This window comes from Gavialis gangeticus, unplaced genomic scaffold (assembly GCF_001723915.1).
Source record: "Gavialis gangeticus isolate Ggan-Ray unplaced genomic scaffold, GavGan_comp1, whole genome shotgun sequence".
Lineage (NCBI taxonomy): Eukaryota > Metazoa > Chordata > Crocodylia > Gavialidae > Gavialis > Gavialis gangeticus.
Window position 1 is genome coordinate 837,529 of NW_017728965.1, and position 17,868 is coordinate 855,396.

Sequence of the window (17,868 nt, forward strand, 5' to 3'; positions counted from 1 at the left end):
CACGTGCAAAAAGGCTGCTCTGATGTGTTATAATTCCAGTGCATTGGAGCAGACTTCATTAATTGATTAATTAAGTCTGCTGGAGAGTCTGCTGTCTCTCAGAGCTGCTCTAATTAAAGCACCTCCCCGCCCCCCAACACATACTCCTGGAGCATGTGTATAAACGCCCTGTAATTCAAATGCTTCAGCTGAGACTCACAGCTAAAGCACTAGCCACCTGTTGTTTGGGAATTCTGCTTGCTCCAGGACTGTTCTGATTAAGCAGATCCTACAGCATGGTCCTAGTTCAGAAAAGATATGGGCCACAGAATATGCTCTGTAATCACAAATTACTGTGTAATGCTGCAATTTATAATGACAAAAACCCCAGAAAGAGCAGCACTCTGTCAGTTTGCCAGAAATATTATTGTGAGATATCCACTACCAGGTTTTCTACCTTAGTTCACTGGGAGGGGAGCAGGGGATGGTGCAAGAGGAAAGCAGAAATGGAGAAGAATCTCATATACCTGGGGAGATTCCTTCCTGAACTGTGGTTGGTTGGATCAGCTCATCCCTTTGTGTATGAGAAAGGCTAAACACATTTTAGGAATTCATACATCTGATATGTTTTAATGTGCTAGAGAATGTAGTCGTCCCTCTTAGGCCCCTTTCCTGAAATGAGGTCATGTGGACAGTCCCCTGTGCCTATGTGGATTTCACTGCAGGAGCAAACTCTAAGTGTGGAACGCCTCATTGAAATCAATAGAAGTTTTGTGCAAAGAGAGGTTGCTGGCATTTTTGTAGATTGTGTTGCCCATCCTGAATCCAACTATGCAGCAAACAGAATACTAAATGTCTACTCCTGAATTACTCGTTGAACCAAAACTGCCAATGACATCAATGGGAGTTTTGTCAGAGTGAAGACAACAGGATGAAGCCTGGCACATATTATATTTTCATTCACTCAGCTGGAAAATGATAATAATTTAAAAAATTTACATAATAGTTATTCTTTGGAAAAGTTAAAATAATATGGTACTGTGACTACATGGTTGTAAAGGAAAGTGCATCAGGAATTCAATATTGTTTCCAGATGTAAGATGTCATAAAGAACTTTTTCCACACTTGGAATGGAAGCAGAGCTTTTTTTGAGAGATGATTTACACAGATGTGTTGCATGTAACTGTATGTGTGCTTGGTGAGTAAGTATGCATATGGAAATGAGTGTATATATTGAGATGGAGGCTTCCCTTGCTTTATGCTGTACATGCATTCCTGGAAAACGGTGCATAATTTATATTCGCATAAAGGGAACCCACTTTACAGTGTAACAAATAGGGATATGTTCCAGGCCCTTGGCTGTACTGACCCCCAGACCCAATTCTACCACTTCTACAAGACAATTTTGGTATTCATCAGCACCAGACAGTAGGAGACAGAGGTAGCAGTAAGCTAGTGGGACGCTTAGAAGTCATAAGGAGGATGGCAACTACAGAAACACATCACAGACAACGAGCGAGGAGCACAGATCCACACAGGAGACTATATTTTGGTGCATGTCACTCCCATAATGCACCACACAAAGCAGCTGACTGCTGGCTTCCACCACACTGATCGCATAAGCGTGAATTTACCTCACATATAACGAATTTTTGGTATAAAAAGGGTCAGTGCATAAGAGCAAATTCGCACATACAGAACCCACATACAGCGAGGAAAACCTGTACTTCAGTAATGTGTGACATTGTATGTGTGTGTGTGTACAGAGTTATAATTTAGAATGGCAAGGGTTTGGGACTATGAAAGTACAGAAGTGACAAGTATGTGAAAGAAAGAGTACTTTGCATGTGTAGTACCATTCTTCTCAGGGTTGTGAGGCATTTGATAACACCAGCTAGTTTTGCAACACACCTTTAATATGGCTCAAGAACACTCCTCTGTTATCACCCTAACTTTATTGAAATTGGCTCCCTCCAGTAAAGGGGGATGAAATAATAAAGACTTGCAGTTGCAAATGTCCAGCTGCAGGAGTCCAAGGTTTAAAACTTGAGGCTGTTAATCAAAGCCATCTAGACTGATCTCCACTGTCAGAAGTGGGAAGCAAGAGAGGTAATCTCTAAGGTACCCAGGTACAGATCTGTAAATTAGAACTGGCATTTGAAATCATGCTTGGAAGCCAAAGGGACAGGTCAGCTTATGGATCCCATTTTTAATATGATAAAGATGGGTAGCACTGCTGTGCTCTGAAGCCTCAGTGTGGTCTTCATGCAGAGAGTGCATTATAATAATCCAGCTGGGAAATGAGAATGCTGCAGAGATGCAGTGAGTAAAGGTTTCTGATATTGCAAGGGAATGATTATCTGATGTCTGTGACCTCAGAGCCAAAAAGAGGAAACCTTCAGAGTAGCAAAGAGACTCTTAGGAACTGCCAAAAAAACAACTTAGTAGGCTTCAAGTCTGTCTCCATTATTCTGGTGGGAATCTAGATTCAGATCAGTGAAGGAATAGTATATTGCCTAGATGTTTTCCTATTTCAGCTGGACAAACCACTACAGACTTTGGATATTCTGCTAATGCCATTGTTCACAGGACTGGATAACTCAGGCAATTGGGGAGCAACATGTTTTTAGTTCAGGTCTAGTCCGGACCAGCTGTGACCACAAGCCCTTAGCCACTAAAGGGTATTGACTGGCCTGTAGGAAATATATTGGTGTTTTTATTCCATTCCCTGTGGCCTAGAATTCACCACAGTCACAACACTGAAACTAATCAGTGATCTTAACGAAAGGAAGATCAATCAAATGGGCATAGAGGTGGAACTATCAACTCATCAGAAGAGGTGGTCCTATTAGGTCAGGAATTGGACACCATGGCAGAGGGCAATTTGCTGGAGTTGTAGCAAATCTGAGGACTTGCATCTCCAAGTAAATTATATCAGCATCTACAAGGAACTTATACCAGCCCTAAATACATCTAAAGAAAAATCTCAGTGTGTGTTATGATCTTAGAATGACGAGTGATACTGATGGATATGCCTTCAGAAGACATTGGTGAAAATACATATAAATGGTTAATAAGGTAATGGTAAGAAATGTTGACCTTGATTTGTTTAGCTAAGATGTAAAGATTTTTGAAGGTCAAAGGTGTTCTTGTGTAGTGTTTTGGAGTCTAACTGTGTCTGACCCTCTAACATTAAGCTGCTGTGGCCTGCAGTTTTGAAGAGTGAAGCAAACCAGGAGGAAAGAGAGAAGGGGGAGAGAACAGGAAATGGAGTGAGGTGTTTCAGGAAGTTGTCAGGAGTTGACTGATTGATTCCAGATGGAAAGGGTCACCCTCCATGACCCAGGAAATACTCACAGGGGGAAAGTAGTTGGCTTGTGAAAGGGGAGGGCCTGGGAGTTAGAGACTATGGTGGAATGCACATTCCTCTTCCTTTTCTTCTTAAAACACTGGGTTTTAATCTTCAGTATTAAACAATTTAATTGTTTATCTTCACCAGGTGAAGGGACAAAATGGAACTCAGTCTAGCTCTCTAGTAACCTTGCATCCATAATCTAAGGTGTCCTTACTGTTTAGCCTAGATAAAAGGAGAAGGACAAAGATCTCTTTTCCTGAATTTCAGAAATGTCTAAGGAGGGCTTGAACAAAATGTCAGGACAAAGCACAGTTGAAAACTTTGGGAAAACTCAGTTCCAGACCAAATTCTGCACTGTGGGACTACCTCTAAGAATGGTTTCATTTGTGTTCTTTTGGCCCCAGCCTGTGAGGTGCCACTTCCCAGTGATGATCTTGAGAGGTGCCACAGTGGAACCACTCTTGGATATGAGCAATTCCTGCCCACTGTGCTCAGTACCTGGCAAGACTGAAGGCTCTCCTCGAAGTCACCACCTGCACTGCAGGGAGTTTTAGAACACTAACAGTGCAAAAAGTATCTTATGTAACACTTACATACTTGCACGCACATGTAACTTGTATACAGTGTGCTTGTGTATATTGAAATATATTATGTATAATTGGGATAGATCAGTGTTATATTATATATACATACTGGGTATGTGGTTGGGTTTTTGTGTATTATATAGTTGTATATAAATGTAATTGTGGGTGTGTATACACACACACAAAATATCCTTTTTGATTTACATTTGTTTGCAATTTAAAATCTTGTCATAAATATTTCAGGCACTGGCATAATTCAGGTTTATTCCCCTGTTACCACACTATGGTCTGCATGGCCAGCTAGAGACTAACATGTATTTCCATTGTTTAACAGAAAATAATGAAGTGCATCTGTGTGGGTTCAGCTATGTCATGTGGGAAATGTTCACTTTGGAACAGAGTCTTGCTCCACCCAAATGTGCAATGATGAAATCAGCTGGCACATAAAAGCAACACATTTTGTGACAGGAATGCATGAGAAATAATGTACAGTATGACAAGAGCCTTTTGGAATGAATTAAACTTGTCTTTAAGAAAGTAAGAGTGAGAGCACACGCACTTTCTTTAAATCAGCAAAATCCTACAGCAGGGCCAGGTTTCTCCTACTGTGTGCTGAGTACTTTTTATCAACAATTAAAGCCTGATATCCTTTTACCAATTGCATAAGTACATCTTTAAAGTGCATATGCACATGTGGGGTTACATCTACATCTGTGAACTGAAGTAGCTGATACGAAGTCAGTGGAGCTACATGGACTTCCATGAGTTGAAGATCTAATAAGGCTCTAAAAAGATGCACATTCTTTATGATAGCTAGACATTTCTTCTAATGGGGTTAAGGACATATCTCAGAGTGCACAGAATGAAAATGAATAACAATCCATCCAGTAGATGTTTACCTGGGCTTTGTCAGAAGGCAGCCAGGTTGGGACACATTAAAAGGGCCTGTACAGAACAGAGAGCACATTACCTCTTTGCTCTCAGCTATGCCAGGGGTGTCAAAGATATAGCCTGCATAGTCCCAGGTGTTACCCTCAGGTCTTGAGTTGACCCACATACCACACATGATGTGCGTCATACCAGTCCTGCATGCAGGGGCCAGGACAAAAGCCACCTGTGGTGCCTGCCCCAGCTGCTCTGGGACACAAGCTACATGTACTGCCTACTCTGGTTGGTCTGGGACCTGTGCAGCATGGGGGGAGGAAGGCATCCACAGGCCCAATCCAGCACAGCATCACTCCTCTTATCTTGTAGCTACAGAACATCACAAGAAACCAAACATAGGACCACCTGCAGTTGCTGTTTCATCATACTATGCATGCTGAAGGTGTTGTCTGAACCATGTTAAATGGAATTCAATAGACGCTGAAACAACTTTTCTCCCCTTTGTTAGGGAATATACCCTGCAAGAGATGATTATATTTAACAAACAGAATAGGTTTTTAACTTGGTTGAGTACTGAATACATTACAAGCATAAATACACAAAAGAACTAGTTTACCAGCCTTTTTTTCTCTCTCCTTTAATTATCCAGGTTGTGTTATCAACAACTGTGAACGTTGATGGACATGTATTGGCGGTATCTGACAACATGTTTGTTCATAACAACTCCAAGCATGGGCGGAGGGCAAGGAGACTTGACCCCTCAGAAGGTACAGGACTTTCTCTGAAGCCTGGAAAACATTCTCTGCATTTGAGTTTCTGTTTTAAGGGTGGGACAAGGAACTACCCCCTTAGGGTTTTCTGGACAGAAGAGTGGGGAAAAGTGCAAAATGTGGCCCCTCTTATATCTAAGAGATTGACTGTCCAGCCCACTAACTACTTAGCCTGTCCTGTGAAGATGAGAACAGTGTAAAGATGTTTAAATGCTACCTGAATTTCAGATTTAATGCTCAGCGGGGCTAGTTTTGATTCCAAAGCAAATTAAACAACATGATATCTTAGTTTAACAAAAACCTTACGAGATATGTATGAAAGGGTGGCACTGGTTCTCTTAAACAAACCATGTGCAAAGCATAACAGTTCACAGAAGGAAACCAACACTAACAGACTTCAGTTTGTATGGCCAAGTACGAATCATACAGTTGTCTATACACTACACCACAGTTCTTGGGGTAGAATAAAGCCATTAGAAATTTTGGTATCTGTTAAACTTCAAACTGGGACAACCCCTTCTCTCTCCAGCTCAATCCCATCCACACGCTCCACCTTTTTTTATACAGGCACCACTTAAAAAAACAATCCTATCTCTGTCTACCTCCCACTTCCCCTGCAGCTAGTGAAAGTGAGAAGAGCTTATGATGTTAGTAGAAGAGACAAGCAACGTTATTATTTCATTATAATGTTTTGTTGCCCTGCTTCTTAAATGTGCCCTGTACCAACCTAAAGAAGAATTAATGAACTGGAAGAAAATGATTGAATCAGTAAAGAATTTGGAGCGGTGTTAATTCTCCCCCAGCGGGCAGTGAAATGGTAGAAGGAAACTCCCAGGATTCCAAGCCTAGGAAGCCATCCAGTTTTTCCTTGACTGATTGGATGTGATTGACTGGCTGTTCAAAGGAGTCTCATGTTTTTGGAGCCCTGCCAAAGTTCCCCTTCACCTCTGACCCTGTCAACATTGGGAATGGAGTGATGGATTGACTTTGGTTATGGCCTGGAAACCATATTGGGTTCCTGATGGGATGTATAGTCCAGGGGCCTTAAACATATGGAAGAGAGGATAAAAAACCTATTCCATAAAGTCAAGAAAATGATTAGATACTGTTTTTTATAGGAATTGGAGGAAGCATGAGATATTTCCATCTCTTTAACCCATTGGTAAACACAGTGCATTTTAACACATCCTGCCTTCTGCATGTTTTCATTTTTTTGCTCCTGTGATTGTATGCTAATAAGTATTTCTACAGCAGCCTCAACAGAGTCATTTAAGTGTTCATTTTTACACACACTACAGTTGGCTTATTAGGTTTAATGGCAAAATGTTAAATGCCAGTAATGAGTAGGAAAGTAATTAACACCAGCAAACAGAGAACACATTGTATGTATGTATATATGTATGTATTCTGTATTTATTTTTGATTCCTTGGAAGGATAATCAACCTTTAAGGGTGAACAAATTGAAGGTACTTGTTCAAGGCCTCAACAGCAATGGGAATCTGTGCAGCAGTGCAGCTGAAGCAGTGCAGAACCTCTATAAATAGGGAGGCCCGGCCGCTCTAAGCTCTGATTTGTATCAGGGCAGCTGGTCCTAGCTTGAAAGGAGTGCAAGTAGCTGCTGTGGTTATCTGTTCCAGTAGGTTACATCAGCTGTACATCAGTTGTAACCAGCCTTGAAACAAGTTGTAGAAAAAGTAACCTGCCACTATTGTTGTTTTTCATTTAGCCACCCCATGCATCAAAGCTATTAGCCCAAGTGAAGGCTGGACTACAGGGGGAGCCATGGTAATCATCATAGGAGACAACTTTTTCGATGGGCTGCAAGTTGTATTTGGGACCATGCTTGTATGGAGCGAGGTAAGCAAATGTTACCTCCTATTACTAAGCAGATTCAGAATCTGTATCCCCTCACATTGCTAATGGAGAGAAGGAACATGGGGGGACTTGTATTGGTCCATTTTTTATAAGAATACAAGAAAATCTATCTACAAGAAAACTGCTTACAGGAAACACTTTTTCACCCAACACACAGTCCATGAAACTCATAGCTGTATTTTTATCATGTGGACCAATGGTGTAATAGGATTAAAAAAAAAAAAAAAAAAAAAATGGATTTAACAGTTCAGGATTAAAACCAAAAATAAAATCCAAGAATTTTGTAAGAGAAACAAAAGTTCAAGCTTCAGGAGATAAACCCACAGCTAGCTATCTGGGGTTGGGGTAAGGAAGAAATTTTCCCTGATGGCAATTTACCTAGTAGTTTCCTTATGCGAGGCAGGGAGGGAGAAATTCTCACACCCTTCTCTGAAACACTTTGCATAGCTGTTGAAGACAAGATACTGCACCGCATGTACTACCAGGGCAGTGGAATTGGGCAAGTCCTATGAAGTAGTTAGTGAAGAATGTTTGCCTAAGAAACACAACCTGGGAGTGGATGGATGGGGAGGGAGGGAAAATACCTACATCTTTCCATAACTGCTTTTCCCTTTCTGCTGTTTCCCAGTTGATCACACCTCATGCCATTCGAGTCCAGACCCCCCCTCGTCACATCCCTGGTGTAGTCGAAGTTACACTATCATATAAATCAAAACAGTTTTGCAAAGGAGCTCCAGGCAGGTTTATTTACACAGGTAAGTGAACATGATTTACAGGGGAGAGTTGGAAAGTGAGGGTCTTTCTTTTGGTAACTAATATTGACAACTCCTTATTTCATATTGCCGCATGCTGCTTGAAAACCAGTTTGCTATTGGATGTGTTTGGAAGTGTAAGGAGATAGCTTCATTATTGTCTAGAGGTTTTAAGGGACTATTACTACATATGTTAATGCTTTTTTGCAGATTAAAGCTTATGCTGTTACACTATGGGTCTTTCTATAGATATATTAAGTATACAGTAACTTGATAGCACTGCCTTACATACTGGAAGATGTTTTATTTATAACAGTATTTATTTTACATTTCTCCCTTGCTGGGGGTAACCTCTCATTTTCAGGAGAGTCCCTGGAGATGGAGAGAATATCTTGTATCTAAACAAGCCAATGAGTTCAGTGCAAAATAAATCTTGATTGCTTTTTTTTATTTATAAATGGATTATTAACTAGCTTAGTATCCCACATGTACATCTGGCAGCAGGAGAACATGGATACGTGTGTGTGTGTGCACGTGTATGTGCATGCACATGTGCGCGTACACACACACACACACACACACACAAAATTTACCTATAAACCTAGAGAAAAGTCACTGGAACTAAAGAAGAATCATGTTTAGCCATTAGTAGCTGTAGTAATGTGGTATATGGATGTGATATGCATATGAAAGTTTTACGCCCCTATGAATTTTAAATTTTAAAGGACAGTTTTACCTTAATGCCATTAGAGCTAGATAAATGTTCTTGAATATTGAGTTTGACAACTTTTTGATGTGTTAATTTGATATTCAACCCAAAAAAATCTCACTGAAGACCTAAGCAACCAGCAATATTAATAATAAAAAAGTAAACCCAGAAACTGTATAACAATTTAGGAGGTATACAGGAAACATGTAGCTGGTCAGAATCTTTCAAATACTGGAAAATATTTAAGTAAATGTTGACTTATTTTTATAAAGTATAAATGTTGTGAAAAGCAGCAATAAATTAAAAATCCTATTTTTTTCTAGCTTTTCACAAGTTCTAGTAATGATCGCAATTTAGAGATATAGTCATAGAACAACAACACTTTAATCTTAGTCAAATAAAGTATTCGGTATTCTAGAGACAAATAATAAAACCCAGTCCTTGTCTCAGTGAGATTAAAATATAGAGATCTGGTTCAAAGTCTACTGAAGACTGGAAAGATGTCCAGCGAAATTTGAGCTTGCAGCAGACTAACTCCTTTAAGGCACAAGAAGTACTTCTGGATCTCTACCAACACATATGAGATTAGGATCTATTCATTAGATTTTTAACAAATTCCCTCCAAAGAGTCTGCTCTGATTCAACCTGCTCTGAGGAAGGAGAAAATTCTTATCTGAACAGACTGAGGGCAGCTAACTTAACTAGCAGATAACTAAAAGCAAAAACGTCGTGATCTCAAATCTGCACAGAAATGTAATTATGTTTAACAGAAACAAGATAGGGGGAAAAGCATAAGGAACTCATGCTTAGCAAGCCGTATATGAACTGGCAGCCACCTTGATTTTACTTATTAAAAGGCTGAAGGATGAGGAGTAGGTCTGACATGCTGCTTTCCTTTGCAAGAGACAGTTTGTTACTACTTGAGGGATGTGTCTACATGTGCAATAAATTCAAAGCAATCAACTCCAGAGCAGTTTGAGCCAGAGCAAACTACTCCCAGGTGCACCGTCTACATGTGCATCTGGGACAGTGGCAATTTGAGCTGGGGCAGGGGCAGTTTATGCCAAGGCTGTTCCTGCCCTGCTCTGCCCAGGATTTTGGGTGATGGCACTGGAGGGGCTGGCTGCAGCACAAAGGTGCTGAAAGTGCAGAGCTGTCTGGCCTCCTTCTGCCTGTGCTGACCGGGTGCAATTTGTGCCCAAAGTCAGTATCTTCTCGTGCATTTAATCGCAGTTAATTACTCCGCTGTAAGATAGTACTGTTACAGCAGTGTTAATTAGTTTACTGTGGCCTAATACTATTGCATGTGTAGATGGTGACGCTTTACTCTGCAGCTAGTCTACTCCACACTGAAATGCACATGTAGATGCGGCTGAGGAGTAGTCAGAGAAGAAAAGTTTAAAATTCTATGGCACTTTCTAGTTATTTAGGCCCTGGTCCTGGGAAGTTGGATGCACCCAAGTAATTCTCATGCCTGTTGATTGGACTACTCATGTGCTTATGCCTTTGCAGAACTGGGGCCATAATAAGGAAGAAATAAATACAATAGGGCGATGTGTTCATAATATGGAAAATATTTTCCCCCATTTCCTTGGAAATCTCTTGGGAGCAACGTTACCTATACCATGTAAAGAGGGCTGGAACAAAAGGGTACCACCTCTACTTGACATGTTAATTAGAACATAAAGATGTAAATACAGCAAATAGCAGAAATAAGAAAGGAAAACACGTTTTATTTTACTGATGTTATTAGCATGGGGATATCTGTTCAGATATGTTAGAAAACGCCATTTTAGCACAAGGGGCCGAGGTGCTTGAGCTAAGGTAAAAGCAGCCAAGTGTTCAGTTTGTCTACCCAAGAACTTGTAGTTTTCCTATTATGGCTGGCAAAATAATAAACAGAGCCGTTATGGAATAGGTTCACTTGGTATAATCAATTGTCCTAAGTCTCTGTTGCTGCTTAATAACAGTAAAAACAATTTCCAATGTATGAAAATAACACAATGGATTTTTCTTTACCTGCTGTGGCTGTGGTGTCAGAAGCCTGCTATGACCAAATGCAGTAAGTTTTAATAAGATTTTCATGTCCCCATAGTACCCCTTCCATCTATTGCTCTTCAGAAACTATACTTACAGCATCAGTGAATACTGCCACTTCTTGGGTGGAGGATTGTAGCCAACTGAAGGGGGCTGTATTTCAAGTGAAGTAATTCCTAAGACACTACAGAATAGTCTGTCTTTTGTGGAAAGTAAGACATCTAAAATAGAATATCAAGGAAGCATTAAAAAGCACCTGTTTTATTTGCTACAAATGCTATATGCTTGCTTGCACGGTGGCAAATTCAAGGGGAGGTTGCTTCAGATGGCATCTTTTTTCTTGAGTAGTGGCCCACACTCTGAGAAGGTGGAGGAACCCTCCTTTAAACACATGCCCTTTTACTGAGTTGCCATTAGACAGTACTCCTAAAAAATACATAAGTCTTCACAACTTGATCAGAAGGTCAATGAATGCAAAGTCTGGCAAGCTGATGAGTGGGGGAAGATTGTGTATCTGTTGTTATTAATTACAGTAGAGCCAAAAGACTTCCAATAATATCAGGATCCCATTGTGCTAAGCTACTGTTTTTTATAAAGTGCCATGAGATCCTCAGATGAAAGGTGCTAAATAAAAGCCAAGAAGTGTTGGAAGTATTGAATACCTGGATACAGGCAAATCAGATGCATAATAATTATTATTTTATTCTAAAATTGAGTCTAGAGACTCCAGCTACGATCAGGGCTTCACTGTTCCAGGCACTACCTGTACACATAATAAGAAACAGACCTGAAGCTTTTACTACCTAAATTGGAAGGAAATGGAGAACAAAGGGAAATGGAGGACAGAGCCATAGAGAAGTTAAGGAATGTGACCCATATCATGCATAAAGTCTGTGGCAGGGCTGGGAACTGAAGCTAAAGTTTTAGTCCCAACTCAGCTCCTTACCCAGAAAAATGTTCAGACCCTTTATAAGAAAATGGAGATTGAAAAGCAACAGTTTAAGTAGCTTGAAGTTCATGGTTGCCTAAGATTCAACTTTTAATATAAAAGTAAATATTAATCTAATGTTTGACCTGATTATACATCAAGTTTCTTTTTAAGCTACAACATATTTGTATTGTTTAAAGAAGGTAGTGATAAAACTATTAAAGAGACAAGTATAAAAGTAAGAGGTAAATATGAAGGGTAAATCTAAGTGTCACAGTGGAGCTGTTATATAATATGTATTTATTATAATATAATATGTATTTCTGATAAGCTACTAACAAAGTTGTGCTGTGTTAGCAATACTGTATTTCTTGTTCTGTCAGCATTTCCATTCTTAAGTGCTATCATAGAAGGTGCTGCAATTCAGCCATCAAATTCCTCTCATCCCTAAAATGAGATGTGTAGACTTTTCCATTAGGATCCCAGATGGAAAACTCTTTTATAGATTGAAGCCAATGGGGCTCATAGAAACTGCTCTAAAAACCCTACAGAAACAAAAAAGGTTTGATGAGCCACTTTATAAAATTTGATGTGGGTTTAATTATATATATAACTAGCTGAAGTACCCATTCTTCACCCAGGTTGTTATTTTTGTAATTGCAGTGTTTGTTTATTTTCAGATAACTTAGTACAGCATATTTAGGTCAAAAATATTGTTTATTTTTAAAGAACAAAATACAACATATTTAACATTTAATATTTAACGTGGAGTGAAAGCAAGGCAAGCGTCAATATAATAATGACAAATGAGTTGGAAAAAAAAAGGGAAGAGTCAGTATAATAACTGACAGTTGAAATGAATTCACTGCATCCAAACTGGAGTGGTCCCAGTTTATTTTCTGAGAAGCAAAGTAATCCCTGTCAGTGGAACCCCCCAAAAGGGTAAAGTGAAAAATAACCCGCTTATAATTTTCTGTGGGTGGTATTCAGTGATTTTAGAAGGTTTGGAGTAGATAGGACAAGCCATTCTTGAGTTATAAACAAACATACATACATACAGACTACATTTCCTTTTATATATATAGATGAAAAATAAGATTACATGTGATTACGCACACACACACACACAGCCATATATGGCAGAAAGAAATAATATACCACTTGTAAGAAAAAATTAGTAAGTTTAACAAAGTGAAAGCTGTAAATGAAGGCTACATCCACAACTCAGGGTTCTGAGTTACCACACTTTCATCAACCTTCCTTTTTGGCATAGGAAGACGTTTGTTTTTCACTGCTACCTGTGGAACGCATACTGTTCTCAACTGCTGTAAGTCAAGGTAGCTTCACTGATGTTAAGATCAATTTGTACCACCCTAAAGACCTTGCTCCCAGATCTTCAACTTAATCACAACTTTCTGCATAGGTTGTCATAGAGAAAGTAACCTATAAAATTGTGTATGGGGAAAATTTTGTAAGTAAATTTGAATGCCATTCAGAAAATTCTTCATGGGATAAACTTACCAGAGCATTGCAACATAAGACTGTGGGCTACTGTGAATTCTCATCAGGTTGTGCTCTGTGGGTATCTGTAGAAGTTGCCCAGTGCAGGAGGAGCTGTTTTGAAGTCTTGTGAAATGCTGCCAATACCCAGTTATCTGCCTATAGGAAGTTGTACGTACACAGATAGAGCTAGCTGTAGGAACTGGCCTTGTCAAGTACATGAGTGATATGAAATCAGTTGATGAAGAAGGCAGCTGCTCTACCTCCTAATCCTACAAAGGACATTCTAATAGGGGGAACCAGTACACGGCTGGTAAAAACTTTGTCAGTACATCAGATGCCTGAGTGTACTTGTCATAAATGAAGGGCTGCTTTGAGTGTATGAGGCAGGGATCAGACTAGAAAAAAAACGAAAAGTGGTGGCATTTTTCCAAAGCATATCCACAAAACAGGCTCCATCTATAAGATACTGTACAGAGTAGATCATGGTCAAAGCCTGGTCTCACATGTTGTGTGGGCTGTTTGTCAGATCTTCATTAACACGTTCCTTCTCCTCCAGTCTTATGTGTTTTCATGGGGAGTGAAGCAGCAAGTACTTCAAATGCAAGCGTTGTTATCATAGGCTAGCTGAGTAAGTTGCCATTGAGATGAATGGAGAAAAAGTACTGCCTCTGGGTCTTGTCAAAGTTTGAATTACTCAAGTGTGATTTTTTTTCTTTTTTGAAACCATCTCAGCCACCTACGTTCTTTTGGAGGTGGGGTAGTAGCCTCCTGGATGGCAAGATTCATGGGGTCTGGAGGAACCCACTACCCAAAATGCTGGTGCCTTTGGCTCTGGGGGGCCAATTAGTTCCTAAGCAGACGTGGGCATGAGCAAGCTTTATTAAGGGGACCTGTGAGCTCTTCCCAGAGCCTGAACCAGGTCCTGTCTGTGACCAAACATGCATTCAGAGCCTAAGAACTAGGTACAGCAGGGCCAATGATCCCCTCCCAGAGCCTGAACCAGGTCCTGCTTGCAACCCAGGGACCACTTAGTGGCTAAACAGGCTTGGCAGGGAGCAATCTTGATTGAGGGCACCAGTGAGCTGCTCCCAGAGCCTGAACAAGCCCTGCCTGCAACCAGAGCTCCAATTAGTGCCTAAGTAGGTGTAGGAGGGAGTAATCTTGATTCAGGTGGCCACTGAGTTCATCCCAGAGCCTGGAGGAGGTCCTGCCTGCAACTAGGGCTCCACTTAATGCCTAAGTGGGTGTGGGCAGGAGCAGCTTTCATGAAGGGAGCCAATGAGCTCATCCTGGAACCTGAAGGAGGTCCTGCCTGTTGCCAGGGCTCCAATTAGTGCCTAAGCAGGCATGGGCAGGAGGGGAGCAATGAGCTCCTCCCAGGGAACATCTACATGAAATGGTAACTGTGCAGTAAATGTCTGGGCATCTACATGTGTGTCCCTGTTAGGCTGGCATAAACTAATTTACCCTGCAGCAGGATAGCACTATCTAAATAAGTACTATCCTGCTCCAGAGTAAAAAAACTCCACAGCAGCGCATGTGTACATGTTGGAGGGGCTGGCTGGGGCATGAGGGTGCTTCAGTGCAGGGAATGCCTGCCAGCTAGCCCTGTGCAGAAACTCTCCCGTGCTGTAGCCAGCCCCTCTGCAGCAAGTTGAGTTGGGTGGGAGCAGTCCTGGGCTGGCAGGCTGACCCCCAGGGCCTCCTGCCAGCCAGGGCTGCTCTGCCCCAGCTCCATGTGCTGCCCATGAATAAACTGTGGAGCTTATTGCTCTGGAGTTCATTGCTTCTAGGCACATGTTCAAACAGCATGGGAGCAATAAACTGTGGAGCAATACACTCCACAGTTTATTCATGCATGGTAATAGCACATGTAGACATGCCCCTAGAGTCTGCACCAGGTCCTGCCTGCAATTAGTGCCTAAGCAGATATATGCAGGGGCAAGCTTCATTGAGTGAGCCAGAGAGCTCATTCCAGAGCTAGAATGAGGTCCCGCTTGCAACTCAGCAGTCCACTCCCCACTGCCCTACCCAGGGGCTGCTTGGAGTCATGGATAGCTTGTCCTGAGAAGGAGTTTCACAAGCACCCACCAGCCGTGACATTGGCTATCAGCACCTGTCCCGTTGCTCCCCCAGTGACCCGCAGCCATCAGCCCCCTGCAGGTTTGGCACAGGCCCCCAGCTGCCAGCCCTGCTGCCCTGCACGTTGTTTAATACAGGCTGAAGGTAACTGAGTGGAACCATAAATCACCACTTACCAGCAACATCTACTTTGAGCTTAGCTAGCACTCCTGACAGTCCAGCGCAGCTGGTCCCAGTCCCACTCATGCCTGAGTGCCATGCCTGGGGCCACTGGCACCCAGGGCAAGCAGCCCCAACAGAAGCCACTGCAGCCCTACAGCTTCACTGCACTTCTGGCTGCAGGCTTCCCCCACCCTGCCACCCCAAGGACGCACCTGTCTCCAGCCACAGGTCCTGCTGTACACTGCAGGCTAAGTCAGGCACAGAGAGTCTTAGACACATCCTGGGGGAGGCAGTGCAGGGAGTAAGTCAGGCCTGAACGTTGTGGTTTCCAGGAGCTGCCTATGTCCTGATTGTGCAAAAGGCAGAGGGTACGCAGTACCTACACCCTTCCAGGAGTCTGACTCTGCCTCCCAGGCTGCCTGACCTGGGAGAGGTAATTTATCAGGTGACCCCCAAAGTCAGGGTAGATTCACACATGATAGACCAACCTGACCTGACCTGGACCTAGGGATGCTGGCCAGGGACTTGTGCCAAACCTACTGGGGGAACAGCAGGACAGGCACTGATAGCTGCCATCAGGCCTGATGGGTGCTTGTGAAGCTTCTTCCCAGGCCAAGCTATCTGTGGCTCCAAGCAGCTCCTGGGTAAGGCAGGCAGGGAGTGGACTGCTGGGTCAGCCGCTCATGCTTGGTGCCTTGCAGGGACTCAGAGCCATGTGTCATAGAGCTGGGAGCTAAGCTTGTGCCAACCCTGATTCTCTGTCTCGGCCTGTGCTGGGAACTGACCCCCCACAGGCAAGGGCTCCCTTCCAAGGGCTGAGATTTATAACCTTCCAGCCAGCCCTGGCACAGGGGCATTGCCAGGGGCTCTGATTGGTTCACCCAGCCTGGCTGGGCAGAGGCAGGGCTGCTCTAAAGTGGCTCAGGAGACCTGGAAAGAAAGCTGCTGTTTTTTAATGTCTCTGTTGTAAAAGCCTCAGACCATATGGTGCAGGAGCCCCATGGGCTGAGGTAACGCAGCAGGAGAGTGCGGCAGGATCAGGCCTGGCACCAGCATGTGCCTGCTCCAGTCGGACTCAGAGCATCCCCAGCTGGGGCACAGATTGTGAGCAATGGCTCTGCTGGGCATTTGAGCAGGATTTCCAGAAGGGACAGACAGCTGGATGCCAGCCCTACCTCTCTTCACCTGCAGACACCCAGACATCTTGGAAAAGCCGTGCTGGGGTATTATGACACTCTGAGGCTCCTGAGTCAGCTCCTGGTGACATCAGGCAAATGATCACAGAATCATAGAAGTAGGGTCGGAAGGGACCTTGTAGATCTGATCTGAGGGAGCCTTCATGGAGAGTCCCAGCTCTGCTCCCATGAGGCTCCCAGTGCTGGCACACATACCAGCAGTAGGTCACACACCAGCCATGCAAGTGAAAGGTCTGTGACAGGCCCTGATGGACAAGAGGGAGGTAGAACAAAGCGCTTAACACTGTCACACTCCATGCCTCAGTTTTCCTATGTGGCCAGCAGGGGAGCAGCCATGCCGGGATCAGGAACCATGAGTACCTGCGGCAGGGGCACTGGGCTGACTCACTTGTGCCAGGAACAGCCCTGGGGATGTGCTGCTCCCAGCCCCTTTTCAGCCCTCTGCTCTGTCAAGGGCAGCTGCAGCCTCCTCTAGGAGGCTCCAGAGCAGTGTGGTGCATCCTCCCTGACCAGGACCTGCTCTAGTTCTTGCCCAGCCCTTGGCATGTAATTTAAGCAGTGCATGTCACTGCAGGACCCCTAGCACAGCTTTATGAGCACTTGTGGTGCTCTGGTGTGGTGCCAGAGGACTGGAAGAGGGCCAATGTAGTTCCCATCTTCAAAAAGGGGAGGAAGGAGGACCCAGGAAACTATAGGCCAGTTAGTCTTACCTCGATCCTGGGCAAGATTTTTGAGAAAATTATTCTGGCGCATGTCCACGAGAGGCCAGCAGGGGAGATTGTGCTTAGGGGCAACCAGCACGGGTTCATTAGCGGCAGGTCCTGTCAGACCAACCTGGTGGCCTTCTACGACCAGGTCACCAAATCCTTAGATGCAGGCCCGCACTGTTCAACATCTTCATCAGTGACTTGGACGAAGGGGTAAAAAGCACCCTGTTCAAATTTGCCGATGACACTAAGATGTGGGGGGATGTGGGCACACTAGAAGGGAGGAATAGGCTGTAATCAGACCTAGACAGGTTACAGGGGTGGGTGGATGAGAATAGGATGG

General features: G+C 43.0%; 1 protein-coding gene across 1 annotated transcript in view; it reads left to right on the forward strand.

Annotated features, from left to right (window-relative positions):
• The window catches only part of EBF2 (early B-cell factor 2), a 253,165-nt gene that overhangs the window by 201,893 nt on the left and 33,404 nt on the right, over positions 1-17,868 (forward strand). The window contains exons 8-10 of the mRNA XM_019504028.1: positions 5,453-5,570; positions 7,301-7,431; positions 8,078-8,204. Coding sequence (XP_019359573.1) covers positions 5,453-5,570; positions 7,301-7,431; positions 8,078-8,204 — 376 coding nt within the window. The remainder of the gene's footprint in view (positions 1-5,452; positions 5,571-7,300; positions 7,432-8,077; positions 8,205-17,868) is intronic.